Source organism: Gouania willdenowi, chromosome 21 (assembly GCF_900634775.1).
Source record: "Gouania willdenowi chromosome 21, fGouWil2.1, whole genome shotgun sequence".
In the NCBI taxonomy this organism is placed as follows: domain Eukaryota; kingdom Metazoa; phylum Chordata; class Actinopteri; order Blenniiformes; family Gobiesocidae; genus Gouania; species Gouania willdenowi.
This window is the reverse complement of record NC_041064.1, coordinates 34962220-34988224: the sequence shown is the minus strand read 5'-3', so window position 1 is coordinate 34988224 and position 26005 is coordinate 34962220. Positions and strand designations below refer to the sequence as shown.

General features: G+C 38.3%; 1 protein-coding gene across 4 annotated transcripts; it reads right to left on the bottom strand.

Annotated features, from left to right (window-relative positions):
• Nucleotides 1-726: 726 nt before the first annotated feature.
• Nucleotides 727-26005, bottom strand: rrp1 (ribosomal RNA processing 1). 4 transcript variants are annotated; one of them, XM_028437044.1, is made up of 16 exons: nt 25813-26005; nt 23253-23335; nt 22565-22622; nt 22398-22483; nt 21468-21529; nt 18911-19040; nt 17001-17065; nt 16640-16845; nt 16374-16462; nt 13898-13995; nt 10858-10877; nt 10620-10757; nt 7347-8245; nt 7064-7213; nt 1231-1297; nt 727-1035 (listed from the first exon to the last, which is right to left on the bottom strand). In XM_028437044.1, the coding sequence occupies exons 1-16, from the start codon at nt 25931-25933 to the stop codon at nt 836-838; spliced, it is 2472 nt and encodes an 823-aa protein (XP_028292845.1). In that variant the 5' UTR covers nt 25934-26005; the 3' UTR covers nt 727-835. The 4 variants fall into 4 exon arrangements, with proteins under 4 accessions (XP_028292845.1, XP_028292848.1, XP_028292846.1 ...); XM_028437045.1 differs by having other exon boundaries at nt 767-964; XM_028437047.1 differs by lacking the exon at nt 7064-7213.

The following is a 26005-nucleotide window of genomic DNA, read 5'->3' as shown; positions in this document are numbered from 1 at the left end:
CCAGGCTCCAAAACAGAACAAACAGGTGAACCTGCTGGGTAAAATGGCAATTAAAAATATGTTTACGGGGAAAAATTGTCAAAAATGCAGCAAAAATGAAGGAGTCAAAATTGGGAGGAAAGTGTCCAAAAGCTGCAAAAACTTGGCAAGAAAAAAGTTAAGTTACAAAAATGGCAGTCATGAGTGGCAAAAAATGGGCAAATGAAGAGAAAACAAATGATATGCAATGTCTAAACATAGCGTAAATGGGCAAAATGTGGCAAACAATAGAGAAAAATGGCAAAATTGGGGAACAAAAAGAGGCAAAATGTGGAAACGAGTGGTATTTATTGGGCACAAGATTGCTTATTTGGATGAAAAGTGTCAAAATTGGTTAAAGAAAGGTCAAATTGGATAAAAGTGTCAAACCATTTGCAAAAATGGAAATGTATCAGCTAAAGGTAGCTAGAGTCTGAAAAAAATGGTGAAAAGAGGGAAAAATTAGACAAAGTTTCTAAAATGGTGAAAAGACAGAAAAAGTTTCCCCCTTTTAGGTTTTGTGGGATTAATATTTCAAATTAAGACATAAAAAGCCATGTTGAGTATCACTGACTTCACCGCTTTATTATGGTTTTGGTAAATATTTGCAAATCAAATTTTGGTAGCCGTGACCCCCTTAAAACAGGAGCTGCATCCTTTTTAAATTTTTGTGGAACATTTGCTTCATTTACTGTCAGGACACAAACGTGTTGAGAAAACATAAACTGAAACTTTATTAAAATATTGTCTGACAGGCGCCAAAACAATGATTTTTATGATGAAATCACAAACTCTGTTACATCTCTGAAATTTACAGTTAGAAAAAGTCTGCAGCGATGGCTCTTTTCTTCACCGTCAGTTTGGAGGCGGAGCTACTGATCTTGCGTGGCGTCCTTTTGATGGGGAATGTGGGCGGAGACTTGAGGACGCCGACCTTGGGTTTCTGCTGAGGGTCAAAGGGAACACGTGATGACCCGTCTGGGCTCAACAGGATGCTGCGGTCCGTCTTTTTAAACTCTGTACGCATGCAAAATAAAACCACTGAACATGTGACATCATGCAATGTTCAAATGCAATAAAAACTTTTAAAAATAACATTAATACTTTAATGGCAGTCATAGGTATCCTAACTTCTTATATTGATTAATTAAAGAGAAACTGTCAGATTACACATCTTTTATAAAATAAACTGTTACAGATCACGTCTCTTACCTGCTGTTTTATTATTCTTCAGGCCAAATGTTACTTTCTTGGACTTCAGGTCACCATTTGGACTTTTCTGTGGAAAAAGAGAAATAGTTTAGCTTTGCAGCAATAATAATATGTTCAATTAATCCAGTCTTTACTTCTGTAGAAAGCATAAAACTGTGACTAAACACAGCTTTCCACATCTTTATCGACTAATCTTCACCTTCTTTAATGTCATCATAAGGAGAATTACTGTGAACCGTTTCTGATTAATTCATGTTGTAATTTCCAACAATTAGCATTAGCATTAGCTCACTTATTGCTAATCTTTTCCAGTGCCTTATGCGTCAGACACATGCAAACACAGACATCCATTTGATTTATAGTCAATGTATGTTAAACATGTCGTGGTTTGATGGTCTTAATTCAGTCTTGGTCTTGGATAGTTTGGCATTGACTATAACACTTGGTATAATCAGTAAAAAACTGTTTTATCTCAGGAGAAAAACTAAACGTCCAAATATTAATTTACCAGAACTTTAATCTGTTAACAGTTTTATATAGGGATGTAACGATTCACTCAACTCCCGATACGATTCGATTCACGATACTGGGTTCACGATACGATTTTCTCACGATTTATTTTACAAAATGGGAATGTTGACAAATGACTGAAAAATATTCCTTTATTTTTTTGGGGAAAATATTGTACTATTTTATTTTTATTTTTCATTGTCAAAAGAATCCCTTGATAAACTATTCAAAATGATGCAATTTAACTAAAAATAAATCTTGAATGAAATAAATAAAGGAATAATACAAATGAAGAAGCCTATTACTTTAAATTCTGGTTCTATAATAAACAATTCAAAACTGCGTAATAGTTATTTTTCTTTTTAAAAGTGCAACTGAAAATGTATTTTGTGCCTTAACAATTGGACTTTAAAAAAAAACAAACAAAAAAAAAAAACAGTCATTTTACTGTATTTACGTCAGATATTTGTTTAGACCAGCAGAGGGCGCTGGTAACCCAGTGGTCGGTTGGCATGCAGTTATTCCACTAGTGAAGAAGAGAAGCTATGCTAGCAGACAGAGTTAATAGAAAAACCTGACTTTTACAGATATTCACGTAATATTACAGATATTCTTTCGGTGCTAAAGGAATAAAGAATCATTTATGAGCATGTTTAACAGTAAATGGCGGCCAGAAAGAAAATAGTAGCAGATTCCGCCCGTCACGTCCGCTTCTGGAAGGATTAATATATAGCGCCCTCTGCTGTTTAAAAAAAGTACTGCGATTCAATTTTCAGAGCATCGATGTGAACCGTGGTACCTATGAATCGATTTTTAACTGCCTTACGATTAATCGTTACATCCCTAGTTTTATACTTTTTAAAGTTTGTTGTTTGTTTCCCAATAGGTCTGGGCAATATTTCAAAATTAAAGATAGATAATTACAAGACTTTTATTTTACAGCTTATTTTGCATTAAAATACTTCGATCCATCCTCAAACCCGCTTTGGCCTATTTCAGGGTCGCGGGGGTCTGCCGGTGCCTATCTGGACAGGGCGCCAGTTTATTAAATTACTTGTTTTATGAATCGCTGCTTTCACCACTCCTCAGAACAACATATAAAGCAGTTTGATGGATTACTTAGTGTGTCCAAACCCAGACGTTCCCCTAAACAAGCCACAGTACAGAACTCACTCACACGTGCTGTCCCTTATAGGAAAAAAAGCCAAAAATTTAACATATTGTGGAGCTGTTCATTTATTATTTGTTTATTTGTAAAGAGACTATAAAAATTATTTGTTAATAAATGTGCCTGTGTAGCATTTTGAACCAGCAAATTTTACCCAGAATTGTCTTTCTGGTCAGACTGAGGGTGCTTTCACACATGCCTCTTTGCTCCACACCATACTTGGCTTCCTCGGATACTCCGGTCTTTTCGCGATAAGTGAAAGGTCACTGGAACGCTGCTGCGGAGCAAACAAGCAAACTCTGGTCCTCGGAAAAATGTAGGCAACCAGGACCAAACATAGGACTTTACATTGAATCGTAATTGAAACGGCGCAACTCCATCAGTAACAGAGCTGTGCTGTGCTGCTGCGTCACGGTATAACAGGTACGAGCACACATTCACAACCCAATGCTCCAGCAGCAACACACACAAATATCCATCAGTCTATTTTCAGAGTCGCTTTGTCAGCACACAAAAAAACACATCACATTTCCTCACATAGGAAGAGAGACCAAATATAGGACGTGACGGCGCGACTGTCAGTAGTGAAGCGCCACATCATCACAACATTTGAGGTTGAAGTATTCTGTCCAATCGGTGTCCGACTGTTTTGCCTGCGTGACGTTGCTTTCCGAATAGAATGTGTGAAAGCGTAACAGACCAAATTAAAATGCAACAATGTCGCAGATTCATCGCCTGAATCCATCGGACTATATGTGAAAGCACCCTTAGTTAAAAATATAGAGTTGGGCAAAAAAGTATTTAGTCAGCCACCAATTGTGCAAGTTCTCCCACTTAAAAACTGTAATTTTCATGATAAGTATACCTCAACTATGAAAGACAAAATGAGAAAAAGATGCACTGTTGCTGGTATTTTGCTCCATTTCTTCATACAGATCTCCTCTAGAGCAGTGATATTTTGGTGCTGTTGCTGGGCAACACGGACTTTCAACTCCCTCCAAAGGGTTGAGATCTAGAGACTGGCTAGACCTTGAAATGCTTCTTACGAAGCCACTCCTTCATTGCCCGGGTGGTGTGTTTGGGATCATTGTCGTGCTGAAAGACCCAGCCACGTTTCATCTTCAATGCCCTTGTTGATGGAAGGAGGTTTTCACTCAAAATCTCATGATACATGGCCCAATTCATTCTCTCCTTTACACGGATCAGTCGTCCTGGTCCCTTTGTAGAGAAACAGCCCCAAAGCATGATGTTACCACCCCCATGCTTTACAGTAGGTATGGTGTTCTTTCTCCTCCAAACACGACGAGTTGAGTTTTTACCAAAAAGTTCTATTTTGGTTTCATCTGACCATATGACATTCACCTAATCCTCTTCTGGATCATCCAAATGCTCTCTAGCAAACTTCAGACGGGCCTGGACATGTACTGGCTTAAGCAGGGGGACACGTCTGGTAGTGGGTAGTGTGTTACTGATGGTAGCCTTTGTTACTTTGGTCCCAGCTCTCTGCAGGTCATTCACTAGGTCCCCCCGTGTGGTTCTGGGAATTTTGCTCACCGTTCTTCTGATAATTTTGACACCACGGGGTGAGATCTTTCGTGGAGCCCCAAATTGAGGGAGATTATCAGTGGTCTTGTGTGTCTTCCATTTTCTAATAATTGCTCCCACAGTTGATTTCTTCACACCACGCTGCTTACCTATTGCAGATTCAGTCTTCCCAGCCTGGTGCAGTTCTACTATTTAGTTTCTGGTGTCCTTTGACAGCTCTTTGGTCTTGGCCATAGTGGAGTTTGCAGTGTGAGTGTTTGAGGTTTTGGACAGGTGTCTTTTATACTGATAACCAGTTCAAACAGGTTCCATTAATACAGGTAACGAGTGGAGGACAGAGGAGCCTCAAAGAAGAAGTTACAGGTCTGTGAGAGACACAAATCTTGCTTGTTTGTAGGTGACCAAATATTTATTTTACCAAGAGATTTACCAATAAATTATTTAAAAATCCTACAATGTGATTTTCTGGATTTTTTTCTCAATAGTTGCGGTTTATCTATGATGAAAATTACAGGCTTCTCTCATCTTTTTAAGTGGGAGAATTTGTACAATTGGTGGCTGACTAAATACTTTTTTGCCACACTGTATATCGTTATTTTGAGGAAAAATATTGAGTTATAAGTTTTGGTTCATATTTAATGTGAGACAAAGTAGAACAATCACATCTGATTAAAAGTTTAGTGAGATGATCTCTGCAGACATTTGCTTCACGTGTTCCTTTAAAGACCGTGTAAAGCAAATTCAGTTATTTTCTTCTAAACACATTAAATATGTCGTAAATGTTTTCCATAAAACAAGTACAAAGTCATTCAACCATTTAGAACTAGGGATGTAACGATTAATCGTAAGGCAGTTAAAAATCGATTCATAGGTATCACGGTTGATATCAATTTTCTGAAAATTGAATCGCAGTACTTTTTTAACCAGCAGAGGGCACAAGTGTAGGCGGCGGGCGGAGTCTGCTAATACTTTCTTTCTGGCTGCCTTCTACTCTTAAATATGTTAATAAATGATTCATGACCCCTTTAGCACCAAAAGAATATCTGTAATATTACGTGAATATCTGTAAGAGTCACGTTTTTCTAATAGCTCTGTCTGCTAGCATAGCTTCTCTTCTTCACTGCAAGATATCAGCATGCCAACCGACCACTGGGTTACCAGCGCCCTCTGCTGGTCCAAACAAATATGATGTAAATCAGTGCAATCACGGTTTTTTTTTTTTTAAAGTCCAATTGTTAAGGCACAAAATACATTTTCAGTTGCACTTTTAAAAAGAAAAATAACTATTATGCAGTTTTGCATTGTTTATTATAGAACCAGAATTTAAATTAATAGGCTTCATTTTCATTTGTATTATTCCTTTATTTATTTCATTCAAGATTTATTTTTAGCTAAATTGCATTGTTTTGAATAGTTTATCAAGGAATTCTTTTGACAATGAAAAATTAAAGGAAAATAGTACCGTACTTTCTAGTTTTTTTCCCAAAAAAAAATTTGTCTACAGTCCCATTTTGTAAAATAAATCGTGAGAGAATCGTATCGTGAACCCAGTATCGTGAATCGATTCGTATCGGGAGTTGAGTGAATCGTTACATCCCTATTTAGAACGTAATTACAGAGCTAGGCTTCACAAACGGTTTCAAATTTGTGTCCATCATTAGCATTAACCAGACCCTGCTGCTGAAGCACACTAAACTTCTGCGGCCTCAAGTGGGTGCAATTCGGCCCCTAGCCAAAAACAAACCATATATTCGGACTCAGGGGAATAAAACGTATCCGCTGGTGCCACATTTTCCATGAAATGAGCACTTTTTTTGCATAGCAATTGTGTGTTTCGCCTCTAGCGAGCGCAGTTCTGACTCTGCACATATTTGGACTTGGGCGGAGAAGACCTTTCCGCTGACACCTCGTTTCTCGTTTGGCCTGACCTGAGCACTTTTAAAAAACCAATGGGAGAAGCACTGTCGACGTTGGAGCCACTTTCACACTGCTCTCTCCCATAGACACAGACACGCCCCCAGCGTTTCAGAAAAGAGAGAACTGCTCGTTTTCCCATGATTCTGAGACCTAATTTTATATACTTGCCGATTGTTTTCATCTTTCAAATTTGGCTCAGTGGTCAAGAGCGCATGTTTCTGTGGTGTGACAAACTCATACACATTTATTTCTGCTTTACACAGACTAACACTCTTGTCTTCAACTCACATCGTCAGAGATTCATTCTTTAGTTTTCTCTCCAACTTTCATCGATCAAACAAGATTTTAGTCCCTGAACAGTTCAGTAAAACTGGACAGCAGCTTAATGTGTTTGACAGTTCGACGTCAAAGTGACTCTGGACCAGTAAGGACAATCATGACAGTGGCCCGTAATTGGTCGACAAATGCTGGTCAATAATAGCTCATTGTGCCAAATTTAAATCATGAATCTGTTCATCTTTAACTTCTCAATCCACCAGAATTGTTTATGTTCAATTCCCCTCAGGCTCTGTTTACATGACAACATTTTCAAGGGAAAACTGTTCGTTTTGTCTGTTTGTTTCCATAGCAACAGCGTTTTGGTGAGCGAGGAACACTATTAATTTAGTGGGATTTTTACTGAACTTCTCCAACCTTTGTGGCCCCGCCTCCCTGGTGTTTCCAGTAAAGTGGCTTTGGGATCGCAGCTCTTCTCTGAAAGGTGACAAACGGGGATTGTGACCCTGTAGCAGTCATCCTCTGGGATGTTTTACTCATCAGTGGTTTGGGCTTGGACTGAGTGTCCTGGACAGGGAACGTTTTAGATTTTAGTCGACACACACAGACACGCACGCACACGCACGCACACACACACACGCACACGCACGCACACGCACACACAGACACAGACACACACACATGCCAACTTCATACTCACATGTTTTGTTTGTGCTGAGGTCTCTGGAACCATCTCTGCCACCTGCTGCTCATCTGCCTCAAACTCAAACTCCACAGGGATCTTCCTCTTTTTCTTCTTCTGCGCTGCTTTCCCATTGGACGTCACCTCAGCTTCACTGTTCATTGGTGCTGGTCCAACCTTCTGCTTCTTCTTCTTCAGTCCCTGCTGAGCTGTAGGATGTAAAGGTTCACTCTTCATGTCTGTGTCATCTGCTGACTCAGCACTCGTGCTGCTCTTCTTTTTCTTCTTCTTCTTCTTTATTGGCTGATCCAGGTTGGTAGAAGTTTCTTCTCCCTCAGGATCTACACAGCACGTCTCATCTATTTCTGCTAATCCAGCTTTCCTCTTGTTTTTAACAGTTCTTTTAACACATGTTTGGCTCTGTGACTCCATGGATTCAGCCTCAGCTCTATCAGTTTCTCCTTCTGCTGTTGTTTTCTTCTGCTCTGCTGGCAGCTCCATGTCAGCTCCAGCTCCAGTTAGCACGCTACTCTTTATTTTTCTCTTCTTCTTTCCAGAAGCTTTAACATCACTAGATGTGTGTGAATGTTCCTCTTTGGGCTCATCAGTGGAGGACGACTCTGGTCGAGCACCTTTTTCTCCAACTGTGCCTGAAGGCACCTCAGGTTCTGAAGAACTCTGTGTCTGTCCTTCTTCTGAAAGCAGAGCAGGTGAACTCTTCTGGTCTCCTTCACTCACTGTGGTTGTTTCACCTTTAGTCTCATTCACCTCCTGTTCAGGTTTATCAGCATCTCCAAGCTTTTTACTCTTCTTCTTCCTCCTCCTCCTCCTCTTCTTCTTCTTCTTCTTCTCAGGGACTGATGCATCTGCAGCTTCACTGTCCTTATTCTGTCCATCAGGTGTTTCCTCCTTTTTCCCTGAGGTAGGAGAGAAACATGCTGATTAATAGTGATGCACCGCAATGCATTTTCGGTTTCGGCCGAACACTTTTATTCACCGAAAGAATCCGGCCAAAACAGGATGTGATGAAGCAAGAAAACACTGCGCGCTTGTCTGGAAACCAGCCATTTGTATCCGTAGAGCGGCCTTATTTAAATACATCAGAGCACTAAAGCGTCTTTTAAGCAGAGTTTGACACGGAGGAAAAACTATGAAAAATACACTAAGGCTGCAATGATAAATCGACAAAATCAATAATGTCGACTACAAAAATTAGTCGACGCGTCGTTTAGTCTTGTAAAATAATGATAAAATCCAGCCCGCCCACTTTGTGCAGCAGTGAAGAAGAAGAACGGACGAAAGAGGAAAAAACTGAAGGAGCTTAACGCAACCTAAAGTTTCTAAAGCTTCAGAACTTTTCACCGAAAACAAACAAGTGAAACACTTGAAGGCTGCGTTTAAATGTGACCCAAATACAATGTTTTTGGTGGTCAAGTTACCAGATCTGATTTTTTAAAAACAGTGTGAACACTCAAATGCAACCCATATCTGACAATTTGAAATCAGATTGAGACCACTTTCTAATGTGGTTCTAAATCAGATACAGATTAGATCTTTTTCAATGCGACCTCAGTGTGAACAGACAAGGAGGATTTAATGCACATTTGATACGTTGACATTATTAACAGCTGAGTGCAGCAGCTTAGAGGGACACAGACAGAATTGGGACAGTCTTTAAGCATCCACTGTTAAATCAATTCTTTTTCTGCACAAGAACATGGATTATCCTAATATATTTGATACATGAATTATATAAATAGATGCACTCTCATGCCCGCACTGCGCCTGTGTGATGTTGACATTAAAAGGTGTCTGTTAGTAAAAGCAGGCTTACCACTAAAACAAGTGTAAAAATGTCATTTGTATGAGGAAAAAAATAGGTTTTAATTGTCGGTTTCAGGTCGGCTGAGGAAATACTGTAAATATCAGTCATTAAAGCACAATGGAGATCCATGGAGGGAGGGAGGGACCCCCCAGGAACCCCTCAAATAGAACCACAGCAGAGCCCCGGTTTGTACATGAACTGAGAGGAGCGACATCACTACCGCTGATATTTCCCCAATCTTTCATTTCTAATCACATGCTAATGTGTTTGTTAGCAAACAGTCTGTGATGACAATAGTTATAAATAATAGGTTTTATTAGGTCTGTATGTACGTCTGAAAGCATGTTTAGCTCCGCATTCAGTGAGTTAATGACGTACACACTTTGAAATGTTTTTTTTTCTACTGATACTAGTGTTAAAAAAATAATAATGAATTAGACATTTCTTAACCCTCTGGGGCATACGGACGCGCCTTGGTCACATGATCTTTTTAAAGAACCAACAGCGGCAAAGCGCAGCGTCCTTGGATCACTGTTACAACCCCTGTCCAAAGGATTTCAAACTACAAACCAGTTTTTAAATTATGTTGATGGGCCAAATAAAAGTGGGAATATGAGGGAAAATGTGCGTGTGTTTTTCCGTGACATTTTCTAGCGTGTTCAGTGCACGCTGTGTGCATGAAGACCGGTGAGGAGTGCTTCTAAAATGAGGCGAAAGTGCTGCGGAGCAAAAAAAATAACAACGCTGAAACGTGGCACTATAGCTTCTTCCTATTGGTTGAGAAGAAGCCCATCATCCAAACAAAATTTCACTTATAACGGCCATTTTGTTGCCAGGCAAAAGGTAAACAAAGAGAAACGAAAAGTGAGAGTGAGTTTAAATAAAAATAAATATAATAAATGTAAATATTTATAATTATTTCCAACAATCGAAAGACGGAAGAAAGATAAAAATGAAGAATAAAACAACATTACAAGGATCAACATTAAAACAATATTAAGTGTCTCATGGAAACAAAAAAAAAAAGTTTCAAATGAAGCATGAAGAAGCTGATGCTCATTAATTTTATATTTTGATAAGCGCATTGAGATGACTGTTGTAATTTGCGCTATACAAATAAAGTTGAATTGAATTAAGTCCCACCCCTTTTTAACTATTCATAAAACATAAATCATGTATATTAAAAAATAAAGAAGATTCACCCATGTCAACAAATAACTCATTTATCTACGCTCTTACATCAAATATCCATTAAACAAAGATGTAAACAACTATTCCCAGTTAATAGACACACACACACTTAGATGTATACCAACAATGTGCATTAATAGGCCACGCCTTCATATTCCTGTACTTAGCAAAACTAACTTATATTTTAAATTAAACTATCTTATATTCTGAATATTAGGAATGAAATAAAAAGTGGATTCAGGTCACTCCGTTCTTACAGATGAATAAAAACTTACTTTTTTTGGCCACTGGTTCTCCATCCTTACTCTTCTTCACGCGATCTCTTCGGCGTGGGATAAACTTTCTGCTGCCAAACATCTCATCATCTTCATCGGTGGAGACCTCGTCTGAATCCTCGTGTCTAGGAAAAACTCCTAAAGAAAAAAGAGGGCGGAGTCATGAGGAAACGTGAGATGAAGAACTGCAAAGAACAGAGATCAGATCATGAGCAGATGAAAAATCACAGAGTCCTACCTTCATGGAGGTCTCGGAGTCTAGAATTAAACAGAAAGTGGGAAAAAAAAAAAAAACAAACATTAGCTCAAATGGCTAAGAGCGAGGTAGCTTTAACTAGCTAACATCACACACAAATGAAGCTACATTGTTGGAAAAGTTTGGTGCATTGCATTGTGGGATGTGGAGTCCTGCAGACAGATGCATAGACATGTTTTTACTTCATTCTTACTGTGATTTCATGTGTTTCTTCAACTGAGGAGGACAGTGTCTGGTTTAATTTTTTTAAATTTATTTATTCAGTTCATTTCCGACATGGTTGCAATCACAGAAATTCATTTTGACATTCAGAGCAGAATCACATCATTGTTTTTTTTTTTTTGTTTTTGTTTTTTTGTCCTTTTGCATGCTGGAAAGGGCGACGGAAAAAAGCATCTTGCTTATCCAGATCCGTCCCCTGATTTGAACACAGATAATTTTACATCAAACCTCATTTCTTCCCTTGTCAAACATTCTCATCTTCTGCATAATTTCATCATTAACATTTTTTATTTTTTTTGTCCTTTTTTATGTGATGTGTTCTCGTCTGCAGTCATTGTTCCTGTTGTTACTCCTCCTCACTGTCCTTTTTTTCCGTATCTCCTCGAGCTTTCTTTTCCAGTCGTTGTTTACGTTCCTCCAACTCTCCAAACGAAAAGTTCTTCTTCTTTCGGAGAACCTTCATATCCTCTGAAAGTCGCCTCAGCTTACGATCTAGATTGTAGATGTGTTTTCTAGTTTGTTCCCAGTATTCCCAGTTATATCACATTACTCTACCACGCAATCAATTTTTTTACACCAAAAAATAAACATCCTCCAGTGTTTCGCTGCAACTTTTAGTAAAAACACCAGAAGTGTGTTGGGAAGTCACAGTAAGAATTGAAGTAAATAACTGTTATTTTAAATATGAAAGTATTGCTAAACATGTGAATTTTTGTGTAGCAGTCACATGAAATTGCGATGCGATACCAGATACATTTTCCCTGTATCTTATTTTCAAGACTGCTATAATGAGTCTTCATAATAAGTCTTTAGTGTTGTGCATAGATCTACTTGTCAGCCATAATAGTATTGGAGTGTAATATTGTTTTTGCAGTTTAATGCCATATTTTGACTATATATACACGTATTCAGTACTTTTAAAGGACAAATTTGCACAATTATCAATGTAAAAAAATTTGCAAATTTTTAATTTTTTTTCCTACCTTATTTCTAACATCTACGTAATTGGAAGCACAAACATGATTTTTTTTGGTCTAAGAGAATGTTTACAGTGGAGATCAAAACAATCTGTTCAGTGACAATTTCAAACTTTTTTTAAGCAAATTATATTTAATTTATTGAATAATGTGGCTACAAGGTGTCTTCATCTGATTAAAATAATAATAATAATAATAATAATAATCTCCAGCAGCGTTGAACATCTGGTTTCATCCCAAACAACTAAACCGAATTTTTTTATTTTTAAAGGAGTCGCATCATTTTACAGATTTCCCAGTCTGTGACATTTCAGTATGCAATGATCTTCAAACTAGCCAAAGCATGTATAAAAGTCCATTTTATATTATTTATTTTAATTGCTTTAGTTTGACATTTCATTGAAATATGCTGGTTACCACAATAACATTATTCCAATGTTAAAAGTAAAGGCTCAAACAAAACAAAAACTTGTAAATAATAAGTATGGTGGTTCAAAAGCATTTTAGAATAGCAATGACTCAGCATATAGAGACGTGGTCTGCAAACTGAATCACTAGTGTGAGGTCAATAAAATGACACTGAATATTAAAGAAAAAACAGAGCTGGCTGTGAATAGAGGAACCAAACACAGTGGCCACTCCTGATTCTTTGACTCCAATCATCTCCCCCCACCAGAGGGCGACACAAAGCTGTTAAAGGGCAGGACCTGAATCACAGATGTGGACTGTCTCTCCACTAAAGTCAATGAGAAACCCCTGCACTTAAAGCACAACTAAGTAACTTGCGCTGAGCGCTCCCCCTAAATTTCCCTTTGGTTATGTCACTGTCGTAACACCCCCCCCCCCCCCCCCCCCCCGCCCCACCCTACAGCTACATACGCACCTTTGCTCTCCCAAGACGGGAGCAACCGATCACTGAAAAATCCTAATACAACAGTGACACTAAAGGTGCTTTCACACATATAGTCCCATGTGACATGTGATCAGTATGAGGAAGAGAGACAAGTAAAATAAATAAATGATGTGGGAGTGATACGGAAGGGAGTGTGGAAATGTGTGTGATTGTTTGTTTGTGTGCTGACAAAGCGGCTCTGAAAAATGGTTGGATGGATATTTGTGTGTGTGCTGCCTGATGGAGCGCTGGTTTGCGAGTGTGTGCGCGTGCCTGTTGCCGCAACAACAGTGTGTGTGTTTGCGGTGTGTTGCTGCTGAGCTGTCAGTGCATGGAGTTGCTCCGTTCCTCAGACAAAGGTTTTCTCTACCTTTTTTTTGCTGGCTCCGCCCTGATATAAGTTTGATAAAAGTGAATTAGTAGACAACTGTGTGCAGCCACGGGCTGGTCATAATCTAGCATTAGTTTGTATTGGGCTGCCGTAAAGCAGTACGTCTGCCACCGGGTCGGAGGCAGGAAAGTTACAAGAGCGGTTTTCTGGCCAGAGACAGCAGGGGGGATGAGAGACCCCCCAATCACCCCATAAACACTTGTATTACCTTCAAAAGGACTATGAGAAGGATTTATTAAGGTTTAAAAGTTACTTAGCTCTGCTTTAAATACAACTGGAAGGGATTAAAAATCTGCACGTTTTAACATCTTCATAGTTTGAATTAATTTACTGTTATATACACGTAACAAAGCATATTGGCATTGTGAGAGTGCGTGTGTATAAAAGGCAAAACATTTTGTTGTGTCTACGACAAACTATTACATTTAGTCTCATATTTTTGTTTAATGATAAATATTCATAAAGCATTTAATACAATATCTGAAGCTTAATAACAACGCCTCCCTGCTGCGTCTTACTCTAATTGGAAGATAAACTCACACTTTGATGATTTTGTAGAGTCTCTGCCTGTTGTGGGCGGGGGTGCTGCTGCGGCTGGCTGACTCCAACAACTTGTCTGCCAGGGCTGAATAATCAAACTACAAAACAAAACAAAAACCTTGTCATAAGTCTGTACAACACAAGACAGAGCAGCAATGTAGTTCTTCTCTGCGCTTCCAGGGAATTGAACATTTACATTTACCAAGAGGACGAGACACTGGCAAAATATTGCGTCGAAAATAAGTGTTTTGGATTCACACACTAGACTGACTACACCCAAAGGGCTTAAATGTAGATTTTGACATATATGTTTTATTATGAAAGGTTTTAGGCACTGCAGTTAATGACCGTCTGCTTGATGTGTATGCAGTGTCCTCATCCTTTACTGTTATGCATTTCTTCTACTTGAATCCTGTTTTTGAATATATAAATAGTCTTGTCTCTAGTTTAGTTGTTTTTATGCACAGTATATATTCTGATGGATAACTATTATGCTTCCTTTCTTTACTTTATTCATTGCTGTGTAGTCAGGGCTACAAACTCCTCCCCCTCCTGCTTCTGAACGACATCTCCCATGTGATCAGGAGTGGTGTCGCAAAGGCGTGACTGTATTATATAAGCCTGTTCATTGTGACCATGATGTTTGTTAACCTGATGAAGGTCCTCTGACCGAAAGCTTGCATTGATCCAAGAGTGCAGATCTTTTTTTTCCACACAGAGCAGTGTTATGGCAATTATTATATTAATCATCTCATCATCAAATGTGTGTTCATGTGTACAATTTGTCATGTGTTTATACATGACGACTACATTATGTCGTGCTTTTGAACAGAGACGTTGCTCCTTTGCTGAGTCATGTTAGATTAGATTACCCGCAGTACAGACAGATTGTGCTGTATTCACAGTGCCAGCAAAAAACAGTCTCTGCTCAAGGTCTCATACCAAAGCTCTGATAAGCAGAGCTCTGTAACAGTGATTTCCCACTCCTTCCTTCTCATCTTAGGGTGGGGCTGTTGGTGCTCAGAAAACTTTGGTTTTTTTTTTTGTCTTTTCTTTCCCTGCAGGGAAGATGCCCTTTTTTGTACTTATTTTCATTTAGTTTATAAATCATTTTTTATAAAATCACGCTTTGGTCTGGACCCATCATTCAACCAGATCACAAGTCATGTTTCCAAACGAGGACAATCGGAAATTTGCTGTGACAGCAGAAATATAGATAAATAAATAAATACTACATTGGAGGAAAGGTGAAACACCACAACAAGGAGTCATGTAGAATGATCATTATTATTATAGGCATGTTGTTGTTCTGATGAATTCTATCTGTGAATGATCACCTAATTTTACACAAAGGTTAATTCTCATGCCAGCTTACCTCCACTGCAAAAACAGAACAATTGTCTTAAAGGCAGCACTACAAGAAGCCAATAAAGCTAAAAACTTTTAAAATTCACAATAAACCAACTAAATGTGCAGCTAGAGATTTACACCAAAATGTGGCCCCAACACTAAAGAAACATTTAAACCTATTGTAAATTATTAAGTCTAGCAATTTGTTTTGATAAAAAAACTTATCTCCTCCCATAATTTTTACTCAACTGACTCCAAACTGTCTACAGCTCATCTTCAGACACAAACCATCCACATTTATGAATCATAAGAAACTGATCATACAGTGCATCAAAATATTTGACGAGAAACAAATTCTTGCTAAATACATTGTTATTGTTCATTAAAATAAAAAAAATTAAAAAAAAGACTAAATTTGGGGGTCATTGTAGATGTTTTTAGATTCTCTCATGCAAAAAATTATAGTCAATGAAAAAATTTTATTTTCAAAAATTAGTGTTTCCACTTATGGATACAATAAATCATTAATACATCAATAAATCTGAGCCTTAATACAGGAAAGAAGAAATAGTTTTTGTTGTAATTTGGTGTGTTTTTTCGTGCCTTTCTGTTCTCCTTTTGTGTATTTTTCCTTTCAAATATGTTTTTGAGTTATATTGCGTATTTGCTTTCATGTTGCAATTTTTTGGATCTTTTTTTATGTATTTCTGTTGTCTTCCTTGTTTGTAAGCACTGTGGGTTTGCAGAGTAATTTTTGTGTTTTTCTTGTCTTCTTGTGTACTTTTGTTGTCATTTTCTGTAATTTTACATATTTTCTGAGTATTTTTGTGTATTATTGTTGTCGTTCTGTTCGTTTTGTTGTAGTTTAGTGTAGTTTTGGAGTATTTTCTGTGTTTTTATCTTTTAAATGTGTTTTTGTTTTGTGTATTTTTCTGTCATTTTGTACATTTACTTTGGGGGCCACATGAAATTAGACAGAGGGCAGCATGTGGCCCCCGGGCCGCCAGTTGCCTATGTCTGGTTTAACAGGTGAAAACATTTCTGATGAGGAAACATTACAGTAGACTTCTAACAGTGATGAAGACGATTGGACGCGAACAACAAAGAGGAAGAGGAGGAGATGGACCTGTAGGACTGGTTCAGTGTCGTCTGATGAAGGCTCAGAGTCGTTAAGAGCTTCATCACCTTCACCGTCATCTTCATTTTCTTTAATGCCTGAAAAACAAGAGGAAAACCAAACTTTGGGATTTATTTTTGAAAATATTGAAAACTTAGCCTAACGTGGTGGAATGAAAAAAACAGTTAAAGGTGATATAATGAATCTAATGTGATTGTGGCAGATGATGTGAAAATGCACTTTAAAGTTGGGATGTTTTTCCTCTAATGACGTACCATTAATGTGCTCCACTCTTTGTTTTCCAACTGATTTGCTCTTGTGATCCTTGATGATCTGTTGATCCTCATCTGATGCTTGTCCTGAGTCTGAGTCTGAATCCTGATCAGCTTCGATCTCCTTCATCAGATCTTCAATAGCGAAAGGCGCCTGATCAATGATGGAGCTGAAGATGCTGTTACAGATGGCGCTGAACAGAGTCCGGCTGAAAGTAACATCATTAGAAGCATTTGCATAAGTCACTTAAATCCACTCAGTCTGCTACTAGTTAAACTAGTTTAAAGTACTTTACTAGTTTTGATAAAACCCAGAATCATTTTATCTACATCAGCAAAATGTGTTATTGAGATACAAACTCACTCTTTGGTTTTTGCCGCTATTTTACAGAAGGGTTCAATGAAGGTCAGGTTCTCCTCTGCACTGAGCTGTTTAAAAAAAACAGTGTTAAACACAGAGGGTTAAACACAGAGGGTTACACGCAGGGGGTTACACAGCTATATCGCTAGGGATGCACCGATACCACTTTTTCCTTAACCAATACATGGGTAGGCTTACTTGCTGATCCAGAATACTGATTTATTACAGCACATGTTTATATATTACATAAAGATCATTTAAAAAATGACTATAAAACTGGAATTTAAAAAAAATGTCCAACATTAACTCTCCTTGGTGGCCAATCTCAAAAAATACAACATAAGGAATAGTCGACATAGGGAATTCAGAGCTATTGGATGGATGGGTATCAGTTCCTGGTATTGGTGAACTTCAGCGAGTAAAAAGGTGTATTGGTGCAGTATCAGATACCAGTATCGTGTTGGTGCGTCCCAAACCATCTGCACCTGTTTCACTGAGTTCGTAATTTAACTTATCAGAGCTGAACTTCAGTTGTCACAAGTTATCAACCATCCACTGAAGTGAAAAAGATGAATAAATCTTAGAGAGTTGGGTCATAAAATCCTAATTTAGAATTAAAATGAAAGTCTCAGTGATGAATGCTGTCAATGATCCAAGCTTCTTTACATCATCAACCAGATGTAGCAGAAAGAGCTCATTTCTCTGGTCTTCAGTGTCTAATCCAACACACACACTAAGGCTGATGAATAACCTTAATCACATCGATATTATGTTTTTTCTTCCATCTTCATCATTTGTAGGATATATATGTTCACCAATCAGAATTGCCGAGAACCGCCTTCCTGGGCTGCTGGCCAATCAGAGATGGTTACAGGACACAAGCTTGTATGCGCTGCAGCAAATCTCAGTTACCTCTCAGATGAGTGCGCACCACCACCTATACTAGGGCCCTATATAAACCACACTAACGAAATCGACCAATGGAAACAGAATCTACCGTTCAATGCAGAAACTAAAATCGGGTTGAAACGGTGTCACCGTGAGGGAAAGGAATTATTTTCTTTTTTTAAATGGGAAAATGTTTCGGGGACCGTTTATTATGGTGCACCGCCCGCCCGCCCCCTCCCATCCTGGCCACTTCAAACACAGTCTAACTTGCACTAAACCCTGTCTAAACTGTCAAAATACTACACAAATTATCACTGACTAATAAATCAGAGCCGACCAGTGCCCGCTTAACTTTAACGTGTCTGTAGAGCTCTGTCCGTTTCTCATGTAGCGCGAGCTAATTTAATCAGCCTCACCTGCTCAGAGTGTTTTAACAACATCTCATCAGAACTACAGAAGTCCATCAATGTTAGGATTGTAGAGTCTGGGTATTGATAACTTCTGATACTTTGTCCATTTATTTTGTGTAATCATTACGGTCTGGAATGATGTCATCAAGATCATTTAACTGAGGTTAATTTAAATTAAGTTGATCAAAACTTAATCAATAAATCTGCTCAGATTCAGTAAACCATTGATCCCTGAGGGGTGAACATGATGACATCATTGCTGTTTTCATACATGACATGAATAATTAAAAAGGAGCAGATCAAGCCATGTCAGTACAACATACATCTACCTTTTAATTGGATCTTACTTTATTTTAGACATACATTTTTTTTTAATTATGTTTTTTTTTTTTTTTTTCTCAGATGTGTTAAAAACAAATTTTCTGAAAAAAATTATTAATATTTCTAAAAAAAAAAATAAAATAAAAGGAAAAATAAAACAAGAATTTGGAACAAATAAAACGCATAAGCATTTAAATTTATTAACTGTCGTAAATCTAATCACAATATCTGTCAGAAAAATCACAATTAAGTTTTTTGGTCAAAATTGTGCAGCCGTAACACACACACCCGTACCTGTAGTGCACCCACGGCAGACAGCTCTGTCAGGTAAAGGTCCAGGATGTGAAGCTGTAGTCCACTTGGTGCTCCACTGCTGCTCTGCAGGAGCTGGACCGTCAACAGATCCACAAACTTTACAATAGCACTGAAGGAAAAACATGAGTTAATTTATGAATAAATGAGTATATACAGTGGGACAAAAAAGTATTTAGTCAGTCGCCAATTGTGCAAGTTCTCCCACTTAAAAAGATGAGAGGCCTGTAATTTTCATCATAGGTAAACCTCAACTATGAGAGACAAAATGAGAAAAAAAAAATCGAGTAAATCACATTGTAGGATTTATAATGAATTTATTTGCAAATTATGGTGGAAAATAAATATTTGGTCAAAAACAAAAGTTAATCTCAATAATTTGTAATGTACCTTTTGTTGTCAATGACAGAGGTCAAATGTTTTCTGAAAGTCTTCATAAGGTTTTCACACACTGTTGCTGTTATTTTGGTCCATTCCTCCATGCAGATCTCCTCTAGAGCAGTGATGTTTTGGGGCTGTCGCTGGGCAACATGGACTTTCAACTCCCTCCAAAGGAGACTGGCTAGACCACTCCAGGACCTTGAAATGCTTCTTACGAAGCCACTCCTTCATTGCCCGGGTGTCGTGCTGAAAGACCCAGCCATGTTTCATCTTCAATGCCCTTGTTGATGGAAGTAGGTTTTCACTCAAAATCTCATGATACATGGCCTCATTCATTCTCTCCTTTACACGGATCAGTCGTCCTGGTCCCTTTGTAGAGAAACAGCCCCAAAGCATGATGTTACCACCCCCATGCTTTACAGTAGGTATGGTGTTCTTTCTCCTCCAAACACGACGAGTTGAGTTTTTACCAAAAAGTTCTATTTTGGTTTGATCTGACCATATGACATTCACCTAATCCTCTTCTGGATCATCCAAATGCTCTCTAGCAAACTTCAGACGGGCCTGGACATGTACTGGCTTAAGCAGGGGGACACGTCTGGTACTGCGTAGTGTGTTACTGATGGTAGCCTTTGTTACTTTGGTCCCAGCTCTCTGCAGGTCATTCACTCGGTCCCCCCGTGTGGTTCTGGGAATTCTGCTCACCGTTCTTGTGATCATTTTGACACCACGGGGTGAGATCTTTCGTGGAGCCCCAAATTGAGGGAGATTATCAGTGGTCTTGTATGTCTTCCATTTTCTAATAATTGCTCCCACAGTTGATTTCTTCACACCAAGCTGCTTACCTATTGCAGATTCAGTCTTCCCAGCCTGGTGCAGTTCTACTATTTAGTTTCTGGTGTCCTTTGACAACTCTTTGGTCTTGGCTATAGTGGAGTTTGCAGTGTGAGTGTTTGAGGTTGTGGACAGGTGTCTTTTATACTGATAACCAGTTCAAACAGGTTCCATTAATACAGGTAACGAGTGGAGGACAGAGGAGCCTCTTAAAGAAGAAGTTACAGGTCTGTGAGAGCCAGAAACCCTGCTTGTTTGTAGGTGACCAAATACTTATTTTACCAAGAGATTTACCAATAAATTAATTAAAAATTCTACAATGTGATTTTCTGGATTTTTTTTCTCATTTTGTCTCTCATAGTTGAGGTTTATCTATGATGAAAATTACAGGCCTCTCATCTTTTTAAGTGGAAAAATACTTTTTTTTGCTCCACTGTATGTATGTATATATGTAAATATATATATTAGGGCAGCACAATTAATCAAATTTTAATGTGATCATGATTTTGGTTGCCACAATTGAATTAACCTGATCGTCTGCACTCTGTAACGTGTATTTATTCAGTTTATCCTTTGGTACATATTTTTTTTTAATCATTATTATTAAAATTCTTATTCAAAGCATCATTTTGCTTTGTGTAATAGGAACAGACTTTTTCCTAACATGAAAAAAATAATTGTGATATAGAAGTGATTACAATATTGATCAAAATCATCATGATTATCATTTTGGCCATAATCGTCCAGCATATATATTGATTGTGTATTTTTCTGTCAGTTTGGGGTATTTTAAAGTTATTTTTCTGGCTTTTTCTATTTTTCTCCTTTTGGAGTTATTTTTTGTTTATTTTCTTCCGGGGCCACAGGTGGTCCACGGGCCGCTAGTTGCCCACATCTGGTCTAAGGTGTTCAGCAGGGCATTCATTTTAACATGAAGTGTTTTTAACAAAGCAAGAAAAAAATCTGCCTAGGTTTACGCTTGTGTGTCTGAACGAAATATGTACCAATGTTTTGAGGAAATTATATTTTTTCAACTACGAAGGGTTCAGTGAATAAACTGATGAAGCTTCAGGGTTTATTGCCTCCAATAAGATAAAGAACAACTTCCTTAGAACATAAATTTTAGTTTTTAATAACAGAGCAGGGTTAACTGGTTTTATTGTAGAAGCAACAGAAAAACAAAGGATAAGATCATTGTGAAAGACAGAAAAACTGTCCTCACACTGATACGAGAGCTTTTTAAAGAAAAGGAACTCATCTCCATTGAAGTAAATAGCATCAGATTCTACTCTGCATAAAACTAGTGCACAAACATTGGCTTTACCTTTTCTCCCAGTTTGTTTTCTTCAAGACCTCAAATGCTTCCCTGAACATGAAGCGAACCAGCTGTGAACGAGTAGAAAGAAGAGTTTGTGAAGGTCCAAAGAAATATCTGTCCACAGCTGGAGCACAGGAGAACCGCTTTATTTCATTGGTTCACAAACAACTGAACACATCCAAACCAGAGCCGTATAGAGAGAGAGCTCTGACAACTACGTTTACTTCAATAGTTTTTTTTTTCTCACAGCAATGGCGGCTCATGGAGTCTAACATTTTGTCCCGGAAGTGATCGGTTGATTGTTGTAGCGCACTGAAGCTACAGCAGATGAGACAGTTTGTTTTGCACTTTTGAACATTAAGACGTTTAAATAATCATATTGGATATTATTATTATTATTCTCAGCATATCTAAACCCATTAAGGTGTGCATTAAAGGTGCAGTCTGCAACTCTTATAAAAGTGACTTTTTGTCATATTTACTAAAGCTGTCACTATGTAAGGACAGCGTCACATCAAACTAGTAGTTTGTGTGAAAAAAACAGTCTCATTGAGTCTGAGTGTGACGATAACAAGTTGTTTTGAGTCCTATTTATCACGTTATCGACCTGCGGAGACCTCTGGATCTCTACAGCTCACACTCACACAGTGACATTCTGAAGCCAAACCATTCCAAATTATTTAACCATCATTATATTTTTTACTAACTCTTCATTCGAGAGTGGGAGAGTGGTGGGTGGGGTTAAGTTAGACAGTGGAGAAAAAGGCATACTGGTGGCTCTACACAAAAAACTTTTAATGTTACATGAAATATATTGATATTACCATATAGTCCTATACTATACCCCTAAATAAACATATCAACATTTATTAAAAACTCGATATATTGCCCAGCCTTAAAACAGGCATGAATAAATGAATCGTTGGTTAAACTCACCTGGTAGAACTTGTCCATCCTCAGCCTGTCGATACCCGTCCACTCTCTTTTAAAGGTAACAAAGAAACTCTCCAGGTACAGCAGCTCTGTAGGAGGACAGACATTTAGTTAGCATCAGTAAGCTAACACATGCATTCAATAGGAAGTCAGAGAATAGTTTAACTCACGTCTGTCATAATCCTGAAAGGTGTGGATCAAAGCAGAAATCTGTGCAGACAGATTCTCCTGAGGGGAAAAAACACATGATCAATAGATTCTCAGTAGAATGAGTCAGCATTTTAAAGACTATGTAAATGTGTTGCATTAGGAACCACACATTAAGGTCATCTGAGTCCAAACCTGCTCCAACACACCTGATATAAACTAAAGTATGGTATGAAAAGCTTTTAAAAATGATATTGATTAAATTTAAAACAAATCAAAAAGTTAATGGAAGTTTGGCCCAAATATAACACAAATAATAATTTAAATTAAATTAGAATGACAAGCTATTGTAATCAAGCAAACTAATTGCTTTTATGTACGTTTTGTTTGTCTTACTCCTATTTCTAATGTTTTATCATCAGACAAAAAGCCAGTGTTTTGTGTACAATAAGGAAACTTCCAGGTGTTTCCTTCCCTTTTTGTCTGAATCTTTTGTGTTCACCAGAGCAGGATCAGCAGAGCAATAACACGCCTCCTGTGTGCGCGCTGTGATGTCACTATGTAAGGAAGCTCATTAGAGACACATGTGACCCTTTAATAAACCCTGCCCTGTTACTATTTATGGGTTATTTTTCCTTTTAATCCTGAGCCAGTGGCAGGATGAGGATGCAGCGTGTTGCAGAGTTGGTGTGAAAAGACCATAAAATGTACCTGCAGCAGTGGTTTGTCCTGCATCCACAGACAGTAAAAAAGGCCTTTCCACAGTTTGAGAAGCTCATCGTGTGTGAATCCACCTGGAAAACAACAACAAGCTCAGCTCAGGCCAGGATTTGACAGCAGGACGATATTACATCTTCATAATAACTTTCAACCTGGATGAATATTTATGTACACACTAGGGATGTAATGATTCACTCAACTCCCAATACGATTGGATTCATGATACGATTCTCTCATGATTTATTTTACAAAATGGGACTGTAGACAAATGACTGAAAGATAATCCTTTATTTCATTGCATAATTGTGACCGTCACCAGCTCTCCCTCGGGAAGGGTAAGAAATACTTTATTAAAGGGAGGATGTAAAAGAGAGAGGGCAGTGTTACACCAAGGTGAGGGGTTGGAGGGGGTGGGGAAGTTAACAGGGAAGAGGGATACAAGATAGGATATAGAATGGGTGGGGAATAGTTGTTAGGTTTTAAGTGATGCGATGTGAAATTGTGGTTGTGTATATTGTGCTTATTGTTGTGTTGTCAAGCCAGTTTGGTGACCAGTGTGCGGTTTAGGAATAATGGTGGTGGCTGTGAACAGAGGAAGAGGTGAGTGGAAATTCCATAAAACAGGTATTTGGGAACAACGTGTCTAAGGTTGAGCCCAGTATGAGTGTTATCCCACAGCCCAAGGCCAGTGCATCCATGACAAATGTATTTCCAAGAACCGCCACTGCAAAACCCAAGAGCCGCCCCCGGGCCCGAAGAAGCAGTCAGGCCAGCAGCAAGAGCAGGCAGCCTAAGGGCCCCCGGCGACCACCCCACGGCCAAGCAGCCCCCGGAACGCCCCCAAGATCCCAAGCCGAGAGGCAGCCATCGCCCCCCCATACACACCTGAGAAAGCCCCAAGGAGCCAAGGACCCAGCGCACCACGCCACCGATCCCACCCCCAACCCCCAGACCCCCCATGAAATAAATAAAGGAATAATACAAATGAAAACTATTTTGTGCCTTAAAAATTGGGCTTTAAAAAAAAAAAAAACAGTCTGCACTGTATTTAAGTCAGATATTTGTTTGGACCAGCAGAGGGCACTGGTAACCCAGTGGTCGGTTGGCATGCAGTTATCCTAGCAGTGAAGAAGAGATGCTACGCTAGCATACAGAGCTAATAGAAAAACGTGACTCTTACAGATATTCACGTAATATTACAGATATTCTTTTGGTGCTAAAGGGGTAAGGAATTATTTATGAACATGTTTAAGAGTGGAAGGCGGCCAGAAACAAAGTAGTAGATTCCGCTCGCCGCCTCAGCATTTGGACAAGAGAAGGATGTTTAAAAAAAAGTACTGCGATTCAATTTTCAGAGAATCGATGTGAACCGTGATACCTATGAATCAATTTTTAACTGCCTCCTATAGAACTCAATGGACTAAAGGGGCGATTCGCGTCATCAATTACGTCACTTCAACATGGCGGCGCACAGACACGAAAACTGTAAACTAGTCCCATTTTTAAAAGTTAATAAAACGAATATGGTGCAAAAATAATGCACTTCGTTAGGCATAAATCTACTAATAAGGACATTTCAAAGATTTTAGGTCACATTTGTAAAAACAATGGAGGATCCCTTTAAGCAACAGCAGATTTAGTGACAACCACAGAACCAGGAAAAAAAATCACTTCTGAGGGAAACTTTACATAGCTCCGCTGTCCGCCTTATGAGTTTTTTTTTTAGATTAGATTTGTTTTACACTTCCTCCTACTACTTTTCAAACATGTACAGTATAGGCATCAAGAGCAGGATTTCTGTAGCATTTATTCTCTCTTTGCCTTGTTTATATTCTTTTTTTTAATATTATTATTACTATTAACATTTTTTCCCTCATTGTGAGATACACAGCTATTGTGTTCATGTTTGAAATAACATTAAATCAAATCAAAACTTCCTAAATAGAAGGAAATGTATCGTTTATTAGTTTTAGAAGTAAAATTTGATTTGTATCATGTATTCATGCGTTTATTTAGATTTTATAGTTTTTTTGTTGTTTTTGTAACCAGAATCTTTCATCCATTCCATTTTCTTTATATTCAGCCAAACTGTGGGTTACATGTAAATCTCCAAGTTATGATTAGATTGTAGAATATAATTCAGTGTGCTGTATTATCAGCTTATATTTTTATGGCGTTCAAATATTGATGAGAATGCAACTGTTAATGTGTCACTACATTTCAGTCAGTCATGTAATATACTGTGATTACAGATGTGAAAGGATTACTGATGCCTTTTTTACACTGTACAAATATATTGTCAGAAATCATTTGGTGGACCTGAAAATAAATTAGTAAATATTGACAAACATCCTTTATATTATGATCAGATACTATATACAAGCAGCTGTGACGTCAACGTACTATCTGTAGGTCTACTTCTGTCCATCGTGGATATCTGTGTACATTCATGTTTTTATAGGAGGTCTGCTGACCCAGAAAGTCAGAAGCAGGAGTTAACTCTGGTTAGCTTAGCATGTTGAGTGCAGCTAACAGCTAAAAACTAGCTTACCTTTCAGTGAGCGGACGCTGATGTATTTCCTCAGTTTTCTTAAAGCCTTGCTTCTGATGCTCTTCTCGTTAGAGGCTAACCTCTGAGCTAACAGGATCTCTGGTTGTTGAGTGTCAGCCATGTCCACAGTTTCACGTGGAGAGCCTTTTTCCTCTCACGCTTTCCTCCCACGTTTGGTACGCGGCGCAGGATT